A 24,406-nucleotide genomic window follows, 5' to 3' on the forward strand; every position below is an offset into this window, starting at 1 on the left:
TTTTTAAAAGGGAAAGATTCCCTGATTGATGGGAATGGAGTTGTTCTCCCCTCCTGCTTTCTTGAACTGGAATTCCTGGTTAGAACTAGGAAGAATTCCCCTAGAAGGAAGAGGGTGATTCAGGCTCAACCTCATGAGTCTTCGTGCTCAGGCAGCTTGCCCGGAAGAGACAGTGAAGAGGAAACAAGCCTTTCAAAGCCTCTCACACTGGTCCTTCCTTGCTCGGCTGGAGAAGGGATTTAGTTGGAGTTTACATTCAGCTTTCTCAGAGAAAAAACAATCCACTCATAACATGCGTTCCATAAAAAGACCGCAAGGAGAATTTTTTTTATTGTAAATCCCAAGGACAATAAGGTTATGTTCCTGGTGATATTCAAGACATAATTATTTATGTGAGCATATGTTCCACATGGTTGAAAAGTCTTACAAAATGGGATGGTTCATCAACTTCTTGGACCATGATGAGGGGGTAAAGGGGTAATGGGGACGGCTGTGAAAACTGCTCATGGCGGAAGTGGAAGAGGAGATTGAATGAGCAAACCGTGCTCGGTGTTAATGCAGTGCTGGCAGAAATAGCCTCAAACAGTTAATGTGTTCCTGGGGTACTGTGAGTGCATATAGTAACATATGTATAGACGTGTGTTACACTGTTTGTGCGGAAAATGGTTGGAGCACATTTTTGTTAGGATCCTCCTCCTTTGGTTTTAAACAATGCAGATGATACTCAGCTCCCTCACACCACCATGCTGTTGGGAACCCTGTCCATATCAATAAGATAGCACTTCTGTGTAGTTTTCTTTCTTCCCTCTTTTCTTCTCTCCTTCCAAGTATTCTTTCTTTTCTCTCACTTTTCTAAAAGCCTTCCCCTCCTTGTCCTCATCATTCCTTGTCTGCCTCTATGTCTTACCTTTCTGTGACCACACACTAGATGCCCCAGGCAGGCCCTCTCTGAGCCGCCCTCATCTCTGCCAGGGATGCTGCCCAGGCTCTCCTTTCTTTCTTCCTCCCTGTTCTCTGTTCTCTGTACTCATAGATCTTTTCAAAACAAATCAGGCTGTGTCATTCATGTTACTTGCCTGCCTAAACCTCATGGTTAGCGTCTCAAGGTCTTAGAATGATAACCCACGCAGTCCTGGGGCAGGGGCTCTGGCTCACCTCTGCTCTCCCCTTCAGGCTCTTGGAGCCCCAAGTGCTGCCCTGCACCACCCCAGGCTCCTTTGCGTTATAGACTGGGCAGTGTGCTGGCCTGTCCCTCACACGTCCTACTCAGCTCAGGGGCACTGTCCTTGATCCCTATACCTGGAACCTTCTTCCTCCTGGACCTTGACATGGCACTCTCTTTTGCATCCTCGATTTCCAGCAGTCACTTGGTTATCAAAACTCTCCTCCCCAGGCCTTCCCCCTTGCCCTTTAGCACCTCAGTGAGTTAAATTTCTTTTTCACAGGACTTGTGATAAACTGTAATTTTCTATGGTTTCATCTGTCTTCCTCAGTGGAAGCTGGTTTTTCCTTTTGTCGCCATCTGATTTTGAAGTTCAGTGTCTTTAAAACAGAGTTTTATTGTTTTACTTTTGTTTAATCCACGTGTACAATGGCTCCCTTAATTGTGGTGGGAAAATCTCAAACTATCTTAAGGGTAGAGGAGAAGTTACCGGACCAGCCGAACAGTTTTCGGGGGAAGGGTTGAGCAAGTAAGAGCTTTGCTCTAGGAACAAGTGGGACCAGCCACTCCAGCCACTTGGAGCGCTGCCAAGGCTCCCGCTGCCTCTCCTCTCTGCTTTCCTTTGCACGTGGGCTTGCTTTTCTTTCTTTCTTTCTTTCTTTCTTTTTTTTAATTGCAAGCTCGCATTCGGATAGCTCCTGCACTCGTAGCTCTTGGGTACTGTCTGCACAGTTGGGCCATTTTATTTTCCCTTTTTGTAGGATAAGTCTCAGGGAGGAACTCTGATTGGTTCTCTTTGTGTCACGTGTCCCTTAGGCATGCTCCAGTTAGTTAACATGGAGGATTGGGGCCCCTGGGTGGCTCAGTCACTTAAGTGTCTGACTCTTGATTTTGGCTCAGATCATGATCTCGGGGTGGTGATAGTGAGCCCTGTGTTGGACTCTGAGCTGGGCGTGGAGACTGCTTAAGATCCTTCCTCCCTCTGCCCCTCACACCCCCACTCACTCGCTCTGTCTTTCTCTGTCTCTCTCTCTTTCAGACAAACAAAAATTTCAAACTAATGCCAGGGGTGAGATCTTGTAAGAACACAGAAACTCTGTGGGAGATGTGTGACAAAAAAATGTGGGAGTTGAGGGCGCAGAAGAGCTGCTACCCCCCAGGAAAGGGAAGTTGTGACTGGGGGAAAGAGAGCAGTCTTACCACTTCAGTAAATGGTCTTTATTGTCCTGTTTTGAAAAACTCTCCATCCATAGGCACTTCTGTGTAAGTGTAAACCAACAAGCAAAATAACCCTCTTAGAGGATGGAAAGTTTTAGGATATTTGGAAAACGTGAGAGTTTTAGGCGCTGTATACTGAGAATATAAGTGGAGTACAATTTTGTTTTGGCCCCAAGCCTTAGTCTGGTAATCTGAAGTGGCTCTGTTTCTCTGTTACCACAGAGTCAACATTTTTGACATGTTCCACAAACTGATTTCCCTTTCCGACCTGTTTGTTCTTTCCTCTTGCAGATTGTGCTTGAGAATAGTAGCCGGGAAGACAAGCATGAGTGTCCGTTTGGCCGCAGTAGTATAGAGCTGACCAAGATGCTGTGTGAGATCCTGAAAGTGGGCGAGCTGCGTAAGTAACACCTGGTTCCCGCATGGGCCTGATGCTTGGCAGGCACCCCACTTCCGGGGCTGTGCCTGGACCTACACGAAGAATTCCCGAGGGGCTGGCGAGCTATGCCTGGGCATCCCCGTGGACCCAGCATTCTTTGGTTCAGGTTTCCATGTGTGTATTTCTGCATATTTGTTCTGGGAATAACCGTTCTTTAAATCTACAAGAATGGGGAAATTGGCAGGTAATATGACTAAATTTCCGATATTATAAACGTGAGAATATGTTAAAAACAGCCCTGTGCTTAGTAATCTGTTAAGGAAAGAGATCTATGGCTGCTTTTAAAAAAATCCAATTTTTTAACCTATCAGAGGATCATTTTCTCTTCTTTCTTTTGAAACCATTTTTCTCTACGAAGAGAAATTGAATACCTTAATAAGATCCTCTTGCTCCCAGGATCTCACTTGCTTAGAATGCTTTCTCTAAGCAAGAAGGCATTATAGAAGAAAATGGGTAGTTGATCATGAGAAATGTGGTCAAAAATAAGCTTATTGCTCTGTTTCTTACTTTTATTATAAAATTTAGGAGGGGACCCCCAGAAAAAAAGAGGGCATAATGATATTCCTGCCTTTTGTTCATTGGTAGAATTTGGGTTGAACCTGTTAGGATGCATCGGATTTAACCTGGCCTGCAGTCACTGTCAGCACCAAACCTCCTTAAAGTGGCTGACTTCCCTCCCCTCCAACATCTCCACAGCTGACGCATGTACACATCTTCCCTTGTAGGCTTAATCACTTGGGCGCCAGAGAAGGACATTGGGTGAGAGATGTTGGGTGTATGGTAATGTGGTGAAGGCATAGATATTCAGTTACCTGCTTGAGAGCTTAAAATAATGGTCTGAAATGATAAATGGAAAGGAATCCGATGATTGTTGGAAAGGGGGTCGTGCTTCACCTACATTGTAAGAACTGACTCCAGGTACTGCTCAGGTAAACAAGGAAATGGAGAACGCTGTGAGGAAATGCTAAGAATTTGAGTCTGTTTGTCCAAGCACAGCCAACTGTTACCCTCCTCCAGGGCAGGTGAATGGGGAGAAGAAGATAAGCCAACATGGAACTGCCATGGAAGTTCATTCCTTGGGAGCCCAAATTAGGGCATCTCGGCATGGAAAGAGTAGCAGCCTGATCTGAGAGAGGTCTGTGTCAGTCCGCTCTGGTTCACGGATCACCGAGGTTAACATCTCCATTTACCTGGATCCTTGACCCCGCCCCCCTCCTGCTCTGCATCAGACTAACTTGTTGAGATTTATGCCTGCCTCCGAGCTTACTGTTTATTCGGTTGAAGGATTAAAGTCCTGAATCAGGCAGATCCTACAGAATTCCTCAGTCTGATGACTGTGACTGTTTCGTGTTTGGGTTGATTTTATGGGGGGGGGCGCTACAGGAAGTCACTTGCTGAGAAGCGTTACAAGAGCACCTAAGGTTTTCAGAAGCTGGACTGCAGTCATGCTCTACCTGGCAAGGTCCTGACAGGACCTTGTCCTGTCTTTGCTTTGTTTTGTTTTTTTCCCCATGTTGCCCCCCTCCCTGTGGCCTGCTTTGGGCTATCAGTTTTCATCTTGATGGCAGCAGGAGGTGGATTCTTTCATGCTTTACCATTATACCCAGCCTCTGCTCTTTTCCTTTGCCCAGCCGACATGTATCTAGGATGCTACAGGTTAACACAGAACAGAGATGGAGGAGCCGAGGGAGGATGCTGGGACTAAAGGGCAGCTGGGTTCTGTCTCTGCCACGTAGGACCTTCGTGTCCTTGGGTAATGTACTCACAGACTTCGCTGTGCTCCTACACCTCCACATTTCCCCCAGAGGTAGACTGGTAGTATTTGAGGACCTGTGTTCATTTTGGCTTGTCACAGATAAGGACCCAGGGAACAGATCATATTCAGCCTAGGGAGACTAACTCAGAAAAGAGGGCCAAGTTCTAGGCTGTGTGTGGGCAGGACAAATGTGGATCTGATTCAGACTCTCATCCATGTCAGGGGACCCTATTTGGTGGACAGGGGGATGGGGAAGCTGTGGTGACAGGAGTCTGAGCAGACAGTGCTGCTCAGGTGAGTGGCAGCTCTGTGCTTCGCAGGAGGGAGGGTGGGTGCAGAATAGGGAATGACCCCTGGCAGGTACAGAGCCACCCTTCCAGACTGTTGAGAACCTGGTATGAAACCAGGAACAGGACAGAACCTCATTCCTAGGGGCTGAGATGAGGAGTGGGAATACTTTGGGGATCTCTGGGGGTATCCCATATGCCGTGCTTGCACCGTAGATTATTCCATATCTCACCTTCTGCTGCAGAGAAGGTTCCAGCCTTCTGCTACAGATCATTTAGTACCTGGTCAGGCCCATCTCGGCAGTGAGGTTGGCCTTGGTCACCTAGGGCCTGGCATACTCATGGCAAGCTCCCTTTGTCCAAGATGACAGATGTATGCATTCATCTGTTTAATAAAAATCTATTGATCACTTACAGTGTGCCAGAGGTTATGATGGGCATCGCAGATACAAAGGTCAATCAGATACGGTCCCTGTCCCCAATAAACTTGCACTTGAGAAAGTGTAAGAATGATTTGGGACTAATATCTTCTACTATTAGTTATAAGTGATGGCATATTTATTTTAAATGCCCATTATCTATTCTAAGGCATAATTTTTCCAGTGTTTTGATAGTTTGAGTTTTCAGGTTGGCCTATTGCTTGCACTGCAAAGGTCATTCTGGACATTTTGCAAGGATTACAGAGGACTCCACGTTTCTAGAGTCTACATGCCCAAATGAGTTGTTCTCTGCTCATAAAATATTAAAGGATTGCCACATTCTGATTGAGTGCTAGACATCGAATGATAAAACACCTTGTGGTAAGAGGAAAATTGCTTTTTAATGGATTGCCTTTTGCCCACTGCCATATTAAATAAGTTACTAATATGGAAAACAAATCTGAGTACACCCTGATGTTGAGGGAAGTATCTGTTTTTCTTCTGAGGAAAATTGGTTTCACATACAAATCCATCTTCCTTTGGTTTAACTGTGCCTGTTTTTCTGCTTCTAAGTTCATGGTTCTTCTCAGATTCATGTCAATAATTGACCCCTGAGATCACGGTTGTGCTAGATCTATAAGCAAGTGTGGAGATCAAAGAAATACCAATTAAAAATCTAACTGAGAAAAAGGACATATACAAACGTAGAAAGATTCAATTTTCTACAAATGCTTTGTCTTTTGCTTTAACTTATAGTCTTTTGAGGAAACCCACTTCTGGAAATACCGGTTATCTTTTGGTGTCCAAAGCAAGCATATTAACATTCAATTAAATTACTGATACCAAATATTTATGCACAGTGTTTTTAAGACTACTTCTTAAAAAGAACTCAATTTCTGCTTCCCAATTATTAACACTGCAAGAGGTGAATGTTTCATAGTGTGGCATAAAAAATAGCATCTGATAATTTATATGCTTAGAGCGCTTTATCAAGGTTACTTAATTGAAACCTGTTACACCCCTGGGAGTTAATCAAGATCAATAACATCTATGTTTATTAATGAAGAGAAGACTTACACTTACTGGATGTTGTCTGGGGTCACTGAGCTCCAATCAGTGTTCAGGAAGCCTAAAGAATAGTGTAGAAAGAAGCAGAAAAGCGGAGTGGTTGCATGTTGGCACCGGAATGACCCATCTTTGAATCACAGATCAACTACCTAATTGGATGCCTTGGGCATGTTTCGGGTCTGTTCTGAGCTTCTGGTTCCTTATCTCTAAAATAAAGATAATCCCTGCTGCACATAGTTGTCGGGAGGATTCAGTGAGATAATGGGCACTGCTTCTGTTGCAGGATAGAAGGTTTCTTTGCAAGTGATAGCATTTTGCTTTCCACAAGTGGACCGCGGCTTCAGTGATGGTAGGAGAATGTTCTGACTTAAGTAACAGCTGGAACCAGGATCTGGAACAATGACGCTCATCTTTTCACTCTTTCCATTCTGACTAAAATTATTCCTTGTAATCTGCTTCATCCATGAGGCACTTTTGAGAGCAAGGTGCTTGTTTTCCCTCAGTTTCAATTTTAAAGATCACAAAGAAGAATCCTTATGGACCTGGGTGTGGTCACAGATCCCCATGGCGTGGGTAGTGCAATTGGAAACCCCAGTTAGAAGAACAGAATTGAAGCAGAGGGAAGAGCGAGACTTCAGAAGAAGAGGTTTATTTGGGGGTGTGTGTGGTGGGTCAGGGTGTCGGGAGGTGGGAGGTGGTGCACTGACAGAAGAAGGGAGGCATATCACAGACAAATGCAAAGATACTCACTATAGTGTGAAGTCCTTAGGCCGATCCCTGGCTCTTAACTAGGGCTAAAAAATGGTGACTATTGTTTGTGTTATTACAGCCCTGTCCCTAAATCCATAGTAAGTTGTTGAAGGATAAAAGGAAAACTTGATTTCTGACACGATAAGTTAATTACTTATCTTTTGGTTTTGTAGCCCCTCAGGCAGTTATCTTCCAATATCAAGTGGAGCTAGGATATTTCTTTTTGTCTCCCGTTCATTCAGTATCTACAGGGCTGTTCTCTATGAGTCAGGATCTAATCTCTGGTGATGTGGACTTAGAAAACACACTCTGTCCTCAAGCAGCCTACATGCTGACTGGAGAGTCCTTCACATAAACAAATAATGAGAAAATGCATTGTCATTTGGAACATTATGTTTAAGTTACATTGGCGTCACTAGAAGGCAGTGGTTGGTTCTTTCTGCTCATGGGAAGTTGGACAGACTAAAGAAAGGAGAGTCTTGGGAGGTGTGACACAGAAATGGAGATACTCAAGAGATGGAAAGAATAACCAGGTAAGCACAGATATGTGTATGGTGGGTAGCCGCTGTTAAAAATTCCAGGCAGTGAGGTGTAAATGAAAAGACTTGGAGGTTCAGAGAATTCTGGTTCCATGTGGCTAAAGCAGATGGCTCAAGGGAGCAAAGAAATGGAAGAGATGCTGACAGAAAAAGCAAGAGTTAAATCATAAAGATTCGCCACGTGGAGGAGTTTGGACTTTACAGGCAATGGGAATCAATAGGAAGATTTTTAATAAGAAATGCCCTAGTCCTGGGCATAAAATTCTAGAATTAGATTATGTCTTCTGGTTATGACAAGAACATGTGAGTGTGATAATGTATGGGGCAAGGACCAGGGACAAGCTGACCTCACTCTAGTCCCAGCCCAGCCAGGACAATAGTTAGGAAGCTTTCAGCTGCAAGTAATAGAAATCCCAACTCAAAATGGCTGATATAGGAAGAAGCTTTATTGAATATCATAACTGCAGAGTTGAGTAAGTCCTAGAGTTGATTAATTTAACTGTTCAGGAATATCATCAAGGACCCAAGTTCTTTCTACCTTTTGGTTCTGCCATCCTTGATGTACAAAATTTGTCCTCAGGCAGATAGCAGTATGGCGGCCATCATCACATGGTCCAGAGGAACAAGAAGCTGTATATTCTAGTGATTCTCTTTTAGATGTCTAGAAAAGTTTCCAAAAGTCCTTCAGCAAACTTTATCTAATGTCTCATTGGCAAACACCATGGCTTGTGCCTATGCCTAACTGAGTCTTGGTAAGGGGAATAGGACCAACATTAGCTATTCCTTAGACTGAGCATGAAATCAAATTCCTTTTTTTTTTTTTTTAAGACGTTCTTTGTTTATTCGAGAGAGAGTAAGCAAGCGAGAGAACATGAGCAGGGGGAGGAACAGAGTGAGAGGGAGAAGCAGACTCCCCCTGAGAAGGGAGCCCAATGTAGGGCTCCAACCTGGGACCCCAAGATCATGACCTGAGTTGAAGGCACAGCCTTCACCAATTGAGCCACCCAGGTGCCCCGAACCAGCCTTCCTTGAATATATGACCACAGGATGATAGGTAGCTAAAGAAAATTGAGGTTCTGTTCATATGGGGAAAACAGCTACTTGCAGCCCTTAATTCTTTCCCTATACTTGGAAAACTCTCTTCTGCATTTCCCTACTGCAGCAGAAAACTATAGCAAATTGAAGCCCGATTACAGCCCTCTGTCATTTTGCCTTTACTGGGAATTGGGGACTGCATTAGTATTTTTTATTAATGTAGCAATATCAGATGTTGCAGAAAAATGGTAATTGAGTTTTGATTATAATGTATTTCATTTCTCATCACTAAGATGCTAGGGCTCCACTACCTTGCTTTCCTTTTAGCCGATGTCTATTTTTCACTTCTTCAATTATGCTTCTGTATGTGGGTTATTCTCAAGTGTATTTTGAAGGGCAGAATGGACATACATTTGTGATTAAAGTTTTCATGTTTCCCTGAAACAATTTTGCCATCTTCACCTATTTGACCATATATAATTAGATTAAAATTTAAGAGCTACTTCCTTGTTTTGAAAAAACAAGAATAAAATCTACATCACACGCTATGAAAATACTCAGCATTTCTTTACTTTGTCTTTCAGTGGCGATATTTATTATAACACACCAGTGGTGCTGAGTGAAGCACCTTGTATAATTCATCACCCAGACACCTCTGCTTTAGCAAGTAAAAATAACACAGATGAGCAATCTGAAAGAACTCTTTGGAGTAGAGCAGCAATTAGAATAGACACTTAACTCTGGGACATTGGTGTTTTCATACTTAGAGAAGTACCATCCATCACTTTCACTCTTAGAACATTCTGGCTACAGAAAACTCAAGAAAAGTAGATTGAACAATTAAGCCTCTTTAGGGCCCTCCCCACCCCCCCCTTTAATAACAGCTTATACCCATGCTCCATGGAGAGTTGGAGCCTGTCAGATCTCGTCTCAGCCTTGAATCTTCGTTTTTGATGTCTATTTTCATATTATACTTCAACGTTAAATTTAACATAAAAACAAACCTAATTAATTAATTATTTAATAATTAATTAATTTTAAAAATGTTCGTGGTCTGAGCCTATATTGAGAAAGTTGTATCCACTTTGGGCCCAAATTAAAAATGTCAAAGGAGAGAGTATAAAAGTCCATTGAGCGTAGTATTTATGATAATTATAGAACTGTTATCAGGATTCGTAATGGTGTCACAAGGCAGGAGGACCTAATGTACAGTTCTTGCGTTCAGAATCAGAAGCACTTGATAACTGGCACAGCTGATACAAGTAAGGGCTTTTGTCAAGACAGTTCGCCATTCCTTAGTCTCCCATTGGTAACCTGGGGATATCGTCATCATCCTCCCCATCACCACCACCATCATCATGAGCATTCTCATCTCAGAATTAGATGAAGAAATACGGGTTAAAGTGTTTTGTTAACTGTAAAATGCCCTATTTGTGAAGGAGATAACAACCAAAATTCGCACAGATTTAGAGACCCTGAGATCTATCTATTCCTGTAGCAAAGTCAGCTCCGTGACTTAAGAATTTGAAGTTCTGCGGTGATTGGCTGGTGTTTCAGGAGATAGTACTTGTTGATCCTTCCAAAATCACGAGGTAATACTTATCTCCATAGAAAGTGATTGCTGAGAGAAATTAAACTTAGCTGTTTAAAAGAATATCTCAAGTACATCTCCTTTACAAGTGGATGGAAACAATTCATATTTATCACAGGCAGTTTTTAGCACTTGCTCTTTGTTACCTTGTTTCTGAGAAGACATGTAGCTGGGAGCAACCAGCATCCATTTCTTTTGTCTTTGAGGTTCCAGATTGACAGATGAGCCTGTCTCTGATATTCTAGATTGAGAGGTGAGCCTGGTAGGTTTGCCGAATCTCATGAAGAGACAGACACAGACCTGTTGAAAAAAACACAGATGCCCACTTGTCTTCCCTCTCACCATGTAGAATTACTTTTCCACCAGCTTCATCTCAAACATCACATGACCATTCTGATTCCTCCTCTGAGTTCCTGCTGAGGAGGACATCCTTCTCAGAATTCCTGTAGCACTTTATCTCTGCCTCTTTTATTATACTTCCTCCTGTTGTAGAATACTTGTTTTTTCTTTAATTCCTGGCCCTGTTTCCCTCGAAGTTGAGGTGGTTTATTGTAAAGTATAGAGATAATTTTAAAATAAATAAGTGGTGAAAACAAAGACAAATAAAAATTATAACTGAAATGGATTATGAAGGTTTGCAAAGTGCATTTTATTTATTTATCTATTTGATAGACAGAGATCACAAGTAGGCAGAGAGGCAGGCAGAGAGAGGGGGGGCGGAAAGCAGATTCCCTGCTGAGCAGAGAGCTGGATGCGGGGCTCGATCCCAGGACTCTGGGATCATGACCTAGGCCGAAGGCAGAGGCTTTAACCCACTGAGCCACCCAGGTGCCCCTAAAGTGCATGTTTTAAAGGCCTTCATATTTACTAGTGGTAGACTTGAATTTGGCTCAAAGATTTGTCCCAGGGAAGCAAGAGGGGCTCAGTAATGGAAGACAGATGAGTGCACATCTCACATGAGGAAGCTCAATGTGTAAATCCAAATGCTAGTTTCAGTTCAGGCTAAAATAGTATTTGATAGCACTTAATATTTGTTAACGATGATGGAATAGACATGTTCTTAACATTATTTTTGTAAAGCTTCTGTAAGGCAGCCAACACTATATTTAAAATGGTGATAGCGAAACTGTTTTCCCATTAAATGCTGGAACTAAAAGTCGGGTGCTGTCGAGTGCTAATATTCACCAATATTCTTTCTCCTTGATCTGGAAGAGAGCAACAAATAGAGGTATAGTGCACTGATAGAAACAAAATATTTTAGATTATAAACAATAAAACTATCTCTCTAGAAATTCCTGAAGGAGCGAAAGAAAAGCTGTTAGAATTCATATAGTTCAGAAGAGTAGCTACATAGTGGGTAACAGAAAATTGTTTGCCATTCTGCATGTCAGCAATATTTAGTTAATTATAAAATGGAAGAAAAGATTCTTTTTAGTGTCCAGATAAATGTACAGTTTCAGATGAATCCTAATGGAAAACATCTCAGATTTCGACGTGAAGAAATCTGCAAGGCTTCACAAAGATACACAAGTTTTAGATTAAGAGTGAATGTTGTATTCCTGGAAGGAAAACATTAATATTGGAATAAAGACGTAAGTTCCTCCAAATCAGTACACTGGCCCATGTATCATCCCAGACTACCAACAGAAACTGAGATGGAAACCCCACAGAGGGATTGTGGGGTTCATTTGGAAGAATAAGGAGGGGCAGTTGGTAAGGAAGGACTTATAAGGAGAACAGTGAAAAATGAATGGACCTAAGAATATATTCCCTTTTTTTAAAAACATTTTTTTGCAAGAAAGTCCAAAGCACACATTCATATGTACCTTTCACCCAGGTTTACCTATCATGTTAATATTTTCTGTGTTTGCTTTATCATTCTTTCTTTCTATACCCAGACACACCCATGCACACACAGATGCACATTCACATGTATTATTAAAACATGAAAACTTTTTATGACAGGAAAAAATTAGATCTCATCTGAAGAAAAGTAAGGAAATAAAATGGTTTTAAATTGGATCCAGCTCTGGCCTGTGATCTGTTGGAGGAAAAGGTGCCAAGAGCCCTGCCTAGCAAGAGTCTTCCCAGGGGAGCTGTGGGGTGGAAGGTTTCGGGTGCTACAAGGTGAGGCACTGTCACGGAGCAGCGCCGGGAACCTGGCTTAGAATACTCATCCCCGGACGTCTGAGAGGGGCTTGCTGCCACCTGACAGTACCCAGCGCAGGTCGGGGGGTTTGTGCTGGTGAAATTTGTGCCCACCTTGCCTTCTGTTCTTCTATAGCACTGTGGGTATGGCTGACCTAAAATCCATGGTTATATATATGAGGAACTATGGATTTCAGGGCATTCAGCTTCTTATAGAAGTTAAAACATTGTAAAAAAAAAAAAAAAGACATAAAAGGAACCGGATCCCAGTAGATGAAAGAGGCCATTTGCATGAATGGTACTTTCACTTCTCATCTGCTACATCATTCTAGTATTAAAGTGAGTAGTCTCACTCCAAAAAGTGTAAAATGTAAAACCATTTTTCCCTAGTTCTGTACCCTGGGTTTGGACCCACAGCCTTTTTTTCTGAAGTGGTACTTTACTCATCCTCCCCAGCGTTTATTGTAGCATTGTGATGTGCCAGGCCATGAGCTTCAAGGTCCTAGGATGCCATAGCGGTAGAACATTAATTTGGAAAGGCAGCATCAAATTAGAAAATAGAAGTGGAATGCCAAAAGTTTCAAATCGAGGGTAAAGTAAAGTAGACCATGGAGAGAGAGGAATGAAAAGAACCACAGTCCGGATGCCAGACTGCACTGAAATAGTGGTAAAATGCATCCTGTTAGGTTTTGAAAATCAAAGCTTACATGAGTAAAACAAAACACAAATAAACACAAAACCCAGAAACATGTTTGCAGCTTTGGTCTTTAACTTACTTCCCACAGATGTGCCCCCCAACCCCCGCCCCTGGGGAAGTCCCCAGTGGTTGGGAGAGCAGCAGAGGATAGAACACTCTAGGATGCCTTGTACAGCCTTTCATCCTTCACCCCGGGCCTTTGGATGGAGAGATTTTCCTGGTGGTTGGAGTAGATTAGGAGGTAGATGCTAGTGGCATCTCCCGGCCCTGGGCACTTTAATTTCAATCAGATACCACTTGCTGATTTATGGGGCGCCTGGATCACTCAGCCCGTTAAGCATCTGACTCTTGATTTCAGCTCAGGTCATGCTCTCAGGTTGGTGAGATCAAGCCTTGCCATTGGCACTGAGCCTGGAACCTGCTTGAGATTCTCTCTCTCCCTCTCCTTCTGCCCCTCCCCCCACTCCTGGACACGCACTCTCTCTCTCCTAAAAAACCACAACCAAAACACTTGCTGATTTAAAGATAAGCAGAAAAAAATTATTTTTTAAAATGACAATGAACATTGCCACTTATTAAATGCTTTTTCTACACAGCAGGCGATTCTCTGAGGCAATACTCTGTTAACCCTTTCACCATCTCCATTTACAGACGAGGGGCCTGGGGCCCTCAGAGAGGTTAAACAGACCGAGGTCACACAGGCAGTTAGATATAGCTAGCTGTTGCGGGATTTGCTTGTGCTCTTTACTCTTCACTCTTGCGCAATGCTGTAAACCACTGCTTTCATTTTTTAAAATATCTCGTCTTCCTCACAGACTGTAAGCTCCTTGAGCAGGAGACTGAGAGGGAATTCATCTTCCATCCTACGCTGTAGCCCAGTGCCTTACGTACAGTGTGCACTTAATAAGTATTTATTGAGTAGATACAGTAGCTTTATATTTGCTTAAGGGTCAGTTCCAATAATATTTTTCAGATGACACTAAATTTTTTATGAACTTTCTGTGTTACCCCAAAACCTCTCAAGCAGCATTTTTTTTCCCTTTAATAAGGTGAGAATGAGTTCTACAAAAGGGTGCCTCCTCAGTCCTCCCCCTTCTCTTCCTTCTCAGGATAATTTAGTGAGAAGGCCTACTGAGTCCAAATTTGAATCAGAAAATATCAACACTACAGTATGTTCCCCAAAGAGGAAAAAATGATCTATTTTCAATCTTGTGTTTCAGAACACACAGCTGTGTGACTTCCTAATTTATTGTATTCCAGACAGCTCTTGGCTTGCTTCTTGTCTCTTACCCACCCCTAGATCTGGGAGATGGGGCAGACTTTAACCAGTCCAGAGTGTGGGTGCAAAGAAGCCAGAGAACTGCTCCTTCAGGGACGCCCAGCAGCTTGGACCTGAAGGGAGCCGGGTTTCCCAGGCTGGCTGCTGTGGGCTCGAAAGTCAGCTGTCACCTCTTTTAGGTCAGTCCCAGCTACCTATGTGCTGCCCAGGAGGGTCGTCATCCCCCTGCCTCTAAGGAGCAGGACCTATCTTTGGATCCCAGCAATCAAGCCCATCGTGGCTTCCCTTAATTTGGCTCTCCAAGGGTTTGGCCACAAGAACAGATTGCAGCTGTGGCCTGAGCATCTTTAGAAGTGTGAATCATTTTTTTTTTCCTGAAGAAGCTATTTTGAGCCTTATAATTGCATATTTCATGTTGTGTTTTTTTTTTTTTCCATAGAATCAGGAGAATGACTTGCATTTTTTTTTTTTAATAGATATCTACTGGTTCCTTTGCTCTTCTATCTTGTATAACCTGGGCCGGTGATTTCTGAATGTGGCTGTGCATCAGATTCGTTGGGGGAGCTTCTGGGAAATAGAAATTCCTGCCGTGGAACCCAGAGATCAGTATGTTTAATAAACTTGCCAGTTCATTCCTAGGCAGCTGGCTCTTCTCTCCTACATTTGGGAATCTCTGTTGAACTTCCTTCATGGTAATTTGGATCATGGTTAAATGGCTATCTTGATGGGGTACTGACAGCACTAGATCGGGCATTAGAGGTCTAGGTTCTAGATCCATCTCCATTCGGACCAGTTGTAGATCAGCCTAGTCTCCTGTGTTGTCCCTTAGTCTCCTCTGGTATAAAACCATTACTGCCCCGGTAGCTACCAGCTCCAATGCTGCTGTGTTGAGCTAAGTCCTTCTTATATACCCAGTATAGGGACTCTAACCACTAAATAAGTTGACTAAAACTTGGCCATCCTCAGTTATTGAGTGATGTGTATAACCTAGGTTGGAATTGGATTCTGTGCCAGAAAGTGAAAGAAATGCCCAAAGACCTTGTTAGTCCGGGCTCCTGGTGATGAGACAACCTGGCAGCATGGACCAAGAGAACTTGTTTTCTGCCGTACAGAGATGACTGCTCTCACCTTCTGAGTGTAGACTTTAGTCTAATGTGCTTTTCCCACTCTGAATTTTTTCCTCCTTTGAAATATCAACTTTATTGCCAGCAAAGAGTTCTTTGAGAAGAATTAGACCTTAATTTTGCCAGAACAGATCAAGGAAATGGCAAAAAACATTCCTCTGGCTTTATTCTCCCCTGCCTAGCTGATTTCACACTGTCGTTTCCCACCTTGATTCTCTCGGCTGGGTTTGGTGGCTCTTGCCTCTCCGTCGTGTGGCGCGGCTGTTGGCTGAAGCAGCTGCCTGTCCCATTTTTACTTGGAAACAGGAGAGTTTAAATAATCCTGAAACTTGGAAGAAGAAACAAGCCTAAATCCAAAGGCTGTTTAACATTTCTGCAAGTCATACCTATTCACACCCTGAGAAACACAGCTCTAATGGTTCTTTGGCTTTTATTGGCTAGATAATAGTTTGAGGAATTGCTTTGTACCAGAGCCCAGATGAAGCCGACCAAAGAGCACACATTTTATGTCCCATCTCTGCTTGCCCAAGTCAGAACTAATCCTGCTTCTTCTCTGTGTCATTAATGTAATCAGAGGAAAACCTCACATTTAAGGCCTCATAGGTTGACTGTTCTGATGGGTTAACATATTTCTGCTTTGGGTTAGGAGTTTACCTTAATGCATAGACTGTAACAATTTTTCCTGTTCCATTTTATTCTGAAAATGAGCTAATACCATCCTTGGCCCTTTGTCACCTGATTCTTTTCACTTAATGCGTTAAATGTATTACCTCTTTCTTTCCAGTAAATTTACTAATTTGCAGTTTATTCAAACTTTCGATAGTTTAATAGTTTTTCATTTCATACGCATATTGCCGTATTGTGGATACAGATATAAATAGTAGCCCATCCTATGAAAGTGTGGGTCTTTATCAACAAATAGCTACATTGTTTACGAATTTTTGCTTTTACAAAGAGCACCTGGATGAACATTTGCCCAGTAAATCCGCCTAGTTAACCCCTTAGTACTTGAGCCATAGCAGTGAATAAAACAGAATGCCTTCTCTTTCCTTAAGCTACATATATTTATTTTACTTGGAGAAAAAACAATAAAGAAAGAAGTATGCTGCATGGTGACAAGTACAATGCAGAAAAGTCAGAATAAGGAAGATGCACAGCATTGTCTCCCTGAAAAGACTGTGTTTATCACAAATATAGGAACCGAGACAGTATTGGGACGAGTTTTCCCCAAAGAGGGAATAGCAGTATAAAGGCCCTGAGGCAGGAGTGTCCAGCCCTGGGAGTGAAGAGCTAGGAGGCCAGTGACAGGAACAGAGAGAAGCAGGTGGGGAGTAGCAGGAGATAAGGTGGGGCTGGAGCGTGGAGACATTCTGCCACTGTAACAAATTTAGCTTTTACTCTTTGTGAAAAGAAAAGCCATGTGATGGTTTGAGCATACCTGTGACATTATATAACTTACCATTTGAAAGAAGCATTTGGGTGATCTGTGGACATTGGAATACGTTCCACGACAGTAAGCAAGTCAAGAGGTGACAGCGATAGGAACCAGGGTGTCGGCAGTAGAGATACTGAAAAGCGGTTGGATTCCAGGTATATTTTATTTATTTATTTTTTATTTTTTAAATTTTTATTTATTTTATTTTTTAAATTAACATATAATGTGTTGTCCATTTCAGGGGTACAGGTCTGTGATACATCAATCTTACACAATTCACAGCACTCACCATAGCACATACCCTCCCCAATGTCCATCACCCAGCCACCGCATCCCTCCCAACCCCCTCCACTCTAGAAACCCTCAGTTTGTTTCCAGAGATTAAGAGTCTCTTATGGTTTGTCTCCCTTTCTGGTTTCATCTTGTTTCATTTTTCCCTCCCTTCCCTTATGATCTTCTGTCTTTTTTCTCAAATTCCTCATGTCAGTGAGACCAGATATATTTTAAAGGTAGAACCAAAAGGATTTGCTTGACAGATTGAATTTGGATGGGAAATAAAAGGAAGAGTTGAGGATGGGCAGCCAGAAGCATGGACTTGTCACTGAGATGGATGGAGAACATAAGAGACCAGCAGTTTTTTGGGGTTATGTTAATTTCGAGATGCCTTTTAGACATGGAGTGAAGATGTTGGTTTTGTAGTTGGATATATATATGACTAGAGTTCTGGGGATGATTCTGAGCCAGAGATTTAACTTTGGGCATTATCAGCATGGAGACAGTGTTTATAGCTGAGATTGGATGACAGCTTCTAAGAGGCTCCAGGGTTCAACCATGAAATCCCCCAAAAGTTGCTTGTTGGAGAGAAGAGGAACAGCGAGAGGAATCGTAGGGATGTAAGAAGCAAATCAAGAGAAAGTTCAAGTACAGGTCAAGGAGAGATCGCCTGTAGGAATTGCTGCAGACTGTGGAAGCACATGAGGATTTGAGAATTGATCAGTGATTTTAGCAACGATCAGTGGGGGGCAGGAGTGGCCTGAGCAAGAGCAGTTTCAGTGGGGTAGTGGGAAGAGATCCTGACTGGACAGGTTGACAGCAAGTGAGGGTACAGGAATTAGGATGGTGAACACAAAGGAGTGACACCCAGCATGGCGTGAGACAGGCTGTGAGGGAGGGGACGCAGAGTCAGCCCTCAGAAACCTTTCTAGCTGTTTGACACAGCCATGGCATTCAAGCATGAACATTATTCTAGTGATTAAGTTTTATTGTATTTTTCAAGAGTGTCTGTTTCCAGACAACAGATTCGAAATGAGAAACAAACCGGTCCTTCCCCTCATCATTTGAGAGGTACTGGTATAGACAGTTATTGAAAGGGGTTTTGCTTTAGAGCAGAGTAGAAAAATAAGTTGGAAGCTGGAGGGGAAGTTACAGTCAAGTGAGATTTTTTTTTAATGATGGTAGAAGTTACAGCTTGTTTATGTACTCACAGCAATGATTCAGTAGAGAGGGGAAAAGTGATGATGAAGGAGACCTCTATCTCTATGGCTATGTCTTTGTTCGCATCTTCAAATAACTTCCTTAATGAAACGCCTACCATGGATCCTGAATCAAACAGTACATGCCTTTCGTGTTTTTGTAATCCAATGTAATATATGTGTATTCTTGGAATAGTTTTAAATATGGAGAAGGAAAACTAATAAATCGTCCATTCTCCTACCACCAAGATAGGTTGGTGTTTTTCCCCCATAAAATGAGATTAAATTATGTTATTTTAAATATTCTATTCTTTCCATTTAATATATTATGACTATCTTCCTACAGCAATAAATATATATTACATCATTATTTAATGCCTTTTTAATATTTCATTGTGTGGATCAACCATAATGATTTTGACCAGCAAGTCATGTCAGTGAGACCAGACTCTTATTACAGGATATTCAGGGATGTTTCCATTTTTAGCGGAACTAGCTCTGTGATGAACATCTTTGTAATTCCATCTGATTGTTTCCTCAGCATTAGTTCTTGGAAGATCAAGTTTCATGTCAAGTGGTCTGAAATTTTAGAGCTTTTTATTCCTTTACAGTTTACCCCTAGAAAGACCAAGGCATCTGCATCCACTTAGCAGGCAGTGGATTTCAGGACAAGGTTTAACACAGCTTTTTTTTTTTTTTTTTAAGATTTTATTTATTTATTTGACAGAGAGAGAAATCACAAGTAGACAGAGAGGCAGGAAGAGAGAGAGGGGGAAGCAGGCTCCCTGCCGAGCAGAGAGCCTGATGCGGGGCTCGATCCCAGGACCCTGAGATCATGACCCGAGCTGAAGGCAGAGTCTCAACCCACTGAGCCACCAGGTGCCCCTAACACAGCTTTTTGAACTGCTGAAAAACTGGGGGGTGGAAGAAGAAACCTGAGATGGTCAGATTTGGGGTGATGGTGTATAGGGAGAAAGGCAGGTCAACACAGACCTAATAGACACAGACACGGCAGAGATATATAGCGTTAGTTGCGATTGGTATTTATTTATATGCAGCCTCATTATGACTTTCACGAAATCTGGGTACTCTTACCTTCATGGACCCCTTCCTCTTTAAAACTATATTAAAACTTATAGTTTTGACTACATTATTATAAAGATGAATATCATCCAGGCTGGATTCATTATTGTATATTCATTATTATCCTATTTATGCTTCTCTTCTGATTTTAAAAGTGAGTAAGCTGAAAACATTACATGGGCTTCCGAAGTATCACGCGCCCTCAGAACTGCGCCTGCCCAGCCCGATACAGAGGTCAGCCCTGATGATGCTTCTCTGTGCTTTTAATATTCCTAATGATGAACAGGTATTACTTAGGACCAAAAAGAAAAAAAATCAGAATACATTTATGAATACTCATGGTCCCTAGTAGATTTCTTTAGGTTCCCCCCCACCCCCCACAAAGGGAGGAGATATTTTCCTCTTTTCCCTCACATCCTATCCCACTTCCTCTCTAGCAGGGGGCTGTAAGGGAAGGCCTGGGTCCTGCTGTAAGGAAAAACTAAAACCTAACTCTTTTCCCTCAACTTGCTGCTGCTCTTGATCCCCGGTGTCACAATTTACCTAACTGTTTGCCCTGGAACTGATGTCATCCTCAGTCACAGCCTCATGTCCACAGCCAGTCAGGGACCCAAGCCCTGTCCAGTCAGCGCCTGGAGATTTTTCTTTGTTTTTCCTTTTTGTAATTGAGATGTAATTGACATCTTACCTCGTATTGGTCTTAGCAGTGCAAATGTGATGATTCGGGAAGGGAAGCTGATGTATGTTCCTGTTGTGATATGATCACCAGAATTAAGTTGAGTCAGTGTCCAGCACTTCACAAAGTTCCAAGTTTGTGTGTTGATCTACTCTCTTAGCTCCTTTCAAATATGCAGTACAATATTGTTGACTGTAGTCACTGTGCTGGGCCCTACGTCCCCAGAAAGTTTGTACTTTTTGACCGCTGAAGATACCTGTCTCCAAGCCATTACCCTAATTCCGACCACCGCGGTCCTGCCTCCTCACCTGACCCTCTCATCCATCCCAGCTCCTTCTTGCAGCAGGGGCTTTATCTAAGGCACAAATCAGGTTTGTTTACTCTTATTTATTAAAATGAGATGGCTCTTGTGGGCTCCTGTTTTCTCTTAAAGTCTAAACTTTTCACCACCCCCGTGCTCCAGAAATTGCACCATGATGTGCTTCCTCTTCACCCTGGACCTTTGCACACACTGGCTCCCCACCCTAGAAGACCCACCCTCCATTCATTTGTGCCCCCACCTCAGACCCACCCTTCAGCTCCCCCTCCCTGACAGCACCCTTCCACAGGGCTGCGCTTGACCCCTGAACTTTCCCCATTGGGGCACATCTCACACTACACGGAAATTACTTGTCTGTCTTTGCACATTTTTCTCCCTCCAGCTCCATCTGCTTCATAATTAGTGTCAGTTCCCTCCAGATTCTTGTGTGAGGCTGTCCTTCAATCAGCAGGGGTAAGAAGCTTCAAGAGGTTGCATGGGAGGCAGCCAATGGTGCCATATTGAACTGGACATCAGACAGTTTTGTTATAACATTGAACCGATTGTCTCTGGGGTTATGATTTGGACAGTTAGTAGTCAATAAAACCTCAGTCAGGACCGGCAATGTCATGTGGGATGACAGTAGGCAGTGGGATGGGTCTTAGCCGCAGCATTCCAAGAATGTACATATATTACATTGGGTTACAAAAAACACACAGGAAGAGCTCAGCAGATACTGTCTGTCACCATCATCCTGGTGGAGGTGGCATTGGGAATCTGGCCCACCAGGGTTTGCCCTCTGCTCTCTGGAGGCTGTCTGTTCGATGGTGGCGTCAGTCAGATGGAGGTCAGAAGCCAGTAGGTGAGTCCTTTGGTTCCTAGGTTGTCACCAGCAGGATTAAGCTCTTTGTTCTCTTTGTGTGAGAGTGGGGCCCACGTTTCTTTGCTGCTCTTGGCCTTGAGGAAAGATCAGAATCACAGCCCTTGACACTTACTGAGCTATTTTGGTTAGCTAGAAGGTTGGGTTTTTAGAAACCAAATGATGAGAAAACAAAAATAAGACAAAGAAAAACCAGACAAAACCAAAGTATATCTAATCCCCTGGCTGTTGACCCATTTTGCTTCTCTCTTAGACCGTTGGTCATCGTGGCTGGGTAGAGGGTACGAAGAGAACCTAGGACCTTTTTCTCTTTCTTTTTCTGGGATCTTTTTCCCTTAGTGTACCAGTTCCTGTGCCATGTGGTTGCCTGCCTTTATGCTTAAGACAATCATATAATTTGTATTGTTTTTGAATATTCCTTGTGAGTCATGACCTTGAGTCATTTGATTTCTAACTTTGAATAGTTCATGAGATGTGGTTGTAGGTATTTTATCTCAAGAAATAAGAAGAAAATATATATCTGGAAGAAGGCAGGCAAATGGATTACTCTTGAAGTAATTGCAAATAGTGACTCATCAGGGGTAATGAAATCTCTTTAGTGAATTTTGAATAGTGTTTTAAAAAATGGAATAAAATAATTTTTAGAGTGCTTCACAAGTAGCAAAGATAAGTGTTTCATTAGATCAGTTTTACATTCATCTGCTTGCATACTGGGGTGCGGCACAAGATGTGTCTTGTGCTGTAGGTCACAGCTGAGAAAATGTAAAAGCGCCTATCCCCTGCCCTGTCATAAGTCAATTCACTGTGAAATTCCTTACTCAATACAGCATTCTCTGTTTTTGCATTAATGTCTGCATCACACATTTTTTGACTCAAACATGTTCTGCTGTCAGAGTTTATCTTAAGGGATGAGTTGCCTGCCACGTCGTGATCCAAGTGAGGGTAATTATCACCCGTAGACATCTCCTGCATGGTTCCTGCTTACATCTTTTCTCTTGGTACTCCTTCTGGCTCTTAGTGTTATCCCTGAATTCTCAGGCTTGTTCCTCTGAGAAGAACTTCTTTATAGATTAGAAAATGAGAATCGTGTATGCTGACATTTCCTACGTATGCATAAGGGGGAGCCACAAGACACATCTTTAAATGAAAGGACAGTGTCAGTCCTTTGTGCCAAAAATGACTGGTGCCTTAAAACACCTTTTGTGTTGCCGATTTATTTTGGTGTTTTTCCAGTGTTGTGTCGGAAGGGGGATATTCTGTTTCAAATAATTCCAAATGGAAAGCCATCAGCCGCCATTTATATAAATGCCTGTATCTGAAACCCAAGCAGAAATGTCTTGTTCAGTGATAAACACCCTTCATTCCTCCTGAGCCCCCTTCACTCACAGTTGAGGGAACGTGAATGAGAATAAGTGGGGCGTGAGAAGGCAATTTCCAGGTCCTGACTAACCAGAAAATGGAATGGTCATTCTCTCCTGTGCAAACCCAGGACTATGGAAAACCTGCTATTGCTTGGGGCCTTTAAAAAATCTGGCCTCTGGGGGTGCCTGGGTGGCTCAGTGGGTTAAAGCCTCTGACTTTGGCTCAGGTCATGATCCCAGGGTTCTGGGATGGAACCCCGCATAGGGCTCTCTGCTCAGCAGGGAGCCTGTTCCCCCTCTGTGCCCCCCCCCCCCCCCCCCCCCCTGACTCCTTGTGATCTCTGTCCAAAAAAAAAAAAAAAAAAAATCTGGCCTCTGTCTGCTCTTCTGACCTCATACCCCTAAACCAGCTCCTACAACCAGCTTGCATTCTGTTGAGATAGAACCCATTTGCAGCTCCCTAAATAAGTCAGCCCTCCTCCACTGTGCCTTGGGTCCTTGGCACTTTCTCCTGCAGCTGCTTGTGGTCTAATGTCCATCCAGCTTCTGTGGCCCAGGTTAGGGCCACAAAACCTTTGGGGACCTTCTCTACTCATTTGAATTCACTATGCTTCTTTTGATCACCTACTGTATTCTAAGAACAGTACTCAGATATGACAACAAAGAAGATGTGATTCTTGTCTTCATCCTTTCTCCCTGCGGAGACCCCAACTCACAGAATTATTAAGACAAACATCCACTGAGCGAAGGGGCGTCCCACATCTTGTCCCAGGCACTGAGACTTTACTGATCTGTTGAAGATAATCTAAAAGTCAGCTGTGGCATTATCTTTATGCTCCTCATTAAATTATATTCTAGAAACAAAATAAAGGCTAATAAGGCTATTTTCTCTGTGGTAATCCTTTGATGTCTATTGCTGTTTAGACAAGTGATATTTTACAGTGTATATATTATTTTGAAATTTATAACTTTCAGAGAGGGTCAGTATTTTAATTTTTTTTAAAATAAATGATCACACGATAATTGCCCTTGATTTTTTTCTACCATTTATCTACCAAAAAAAAAAAAAACCACCATGAAACCAGCCTCATATCACATATATGTATATATATATTTAAGATTGTAAAATGAATACATTAAAAATAATCTTTTTAAGAAACAGTGCACACCCATTGTTGAAATTTTACAAAATGGGAAAGATGTTTCAGGAAGAAAGCTAAAGCCCCTCACTGTTCTGCAGTGACAGCTGTAGGCACAGTGGTATGTTTCCTTCTACCCTCTGCTGTGTCTGTATTTGTACCCTCACATCATCTGTATTATATGTATGTTGTATATACATGTATATTGAAAAAATGTGAGATCGTGCTGCCTCTATAGTTCAGAATCCTGTTTTCCTCTTCACTCACAATGATCATATCTATAACATTCTTCTATACCTTTAAATATCCCTCAGGGACATACTCATTGTTGACCCGATATCATTCCATTGTGTTGATATATCATCATTTATGGAATAGATGTTTATTTTTATATGTTGGGAGTTTTTCCCAATTTTTACTATTATAAACAAATATAAATTATCTTTATAGATAAACCTTGCATTAATCTTTAATCTTTTACTTAGAATAAATTTTTAGAAGTTAAATTGCTCATCAAGTCCACCCTTCAGTTCTGGGTACCTTTTGCCAG

At 42.4% G+C, this 24,406-nt stretch overlaps 1 protein-coding gene across 10 annotated transcripts in view; it reads left to right on the plus strand.

Moving 5' to 3' along the window:
* ELMO1 (engulfment and cell motility 1) overlaps positions 1-24,406 on the plus strand; it is a 521,237-nt gene that overhangs the window by 284,258 nt on the left and 212,573 nt on the right. For all 10 annotated transcript variants that reach the window (XM_032871418.1, XM_032871458.1, XM_032871410.1 and 7 more), the window contains one exon: positions 2,672-2,780. In XM_032871418.1, the coding sequence (XP_032727309.1) occupies positions 2,672-2,780 (109 nt within the window). The remainder of the gene's footprint in view (positions 1-2,671; positions 2,781-24,406) is intronic.

This window comes from Lontra canadensis, unplaced genomic scaffold (genome assembly GCF_010015895.1).
Source record: "Lontra canadensis isolate GAN:19392208 unplaced genomic scaffold, GSC_riverotter_1.0 scaffold2, whole genome shotgun sequence".
Lineage (NCBI taxonomy): Eukaryota > Metazoa > Chordata > Mammalia > Carnivora > Mustelidae > Lontra > Lontra canadensis.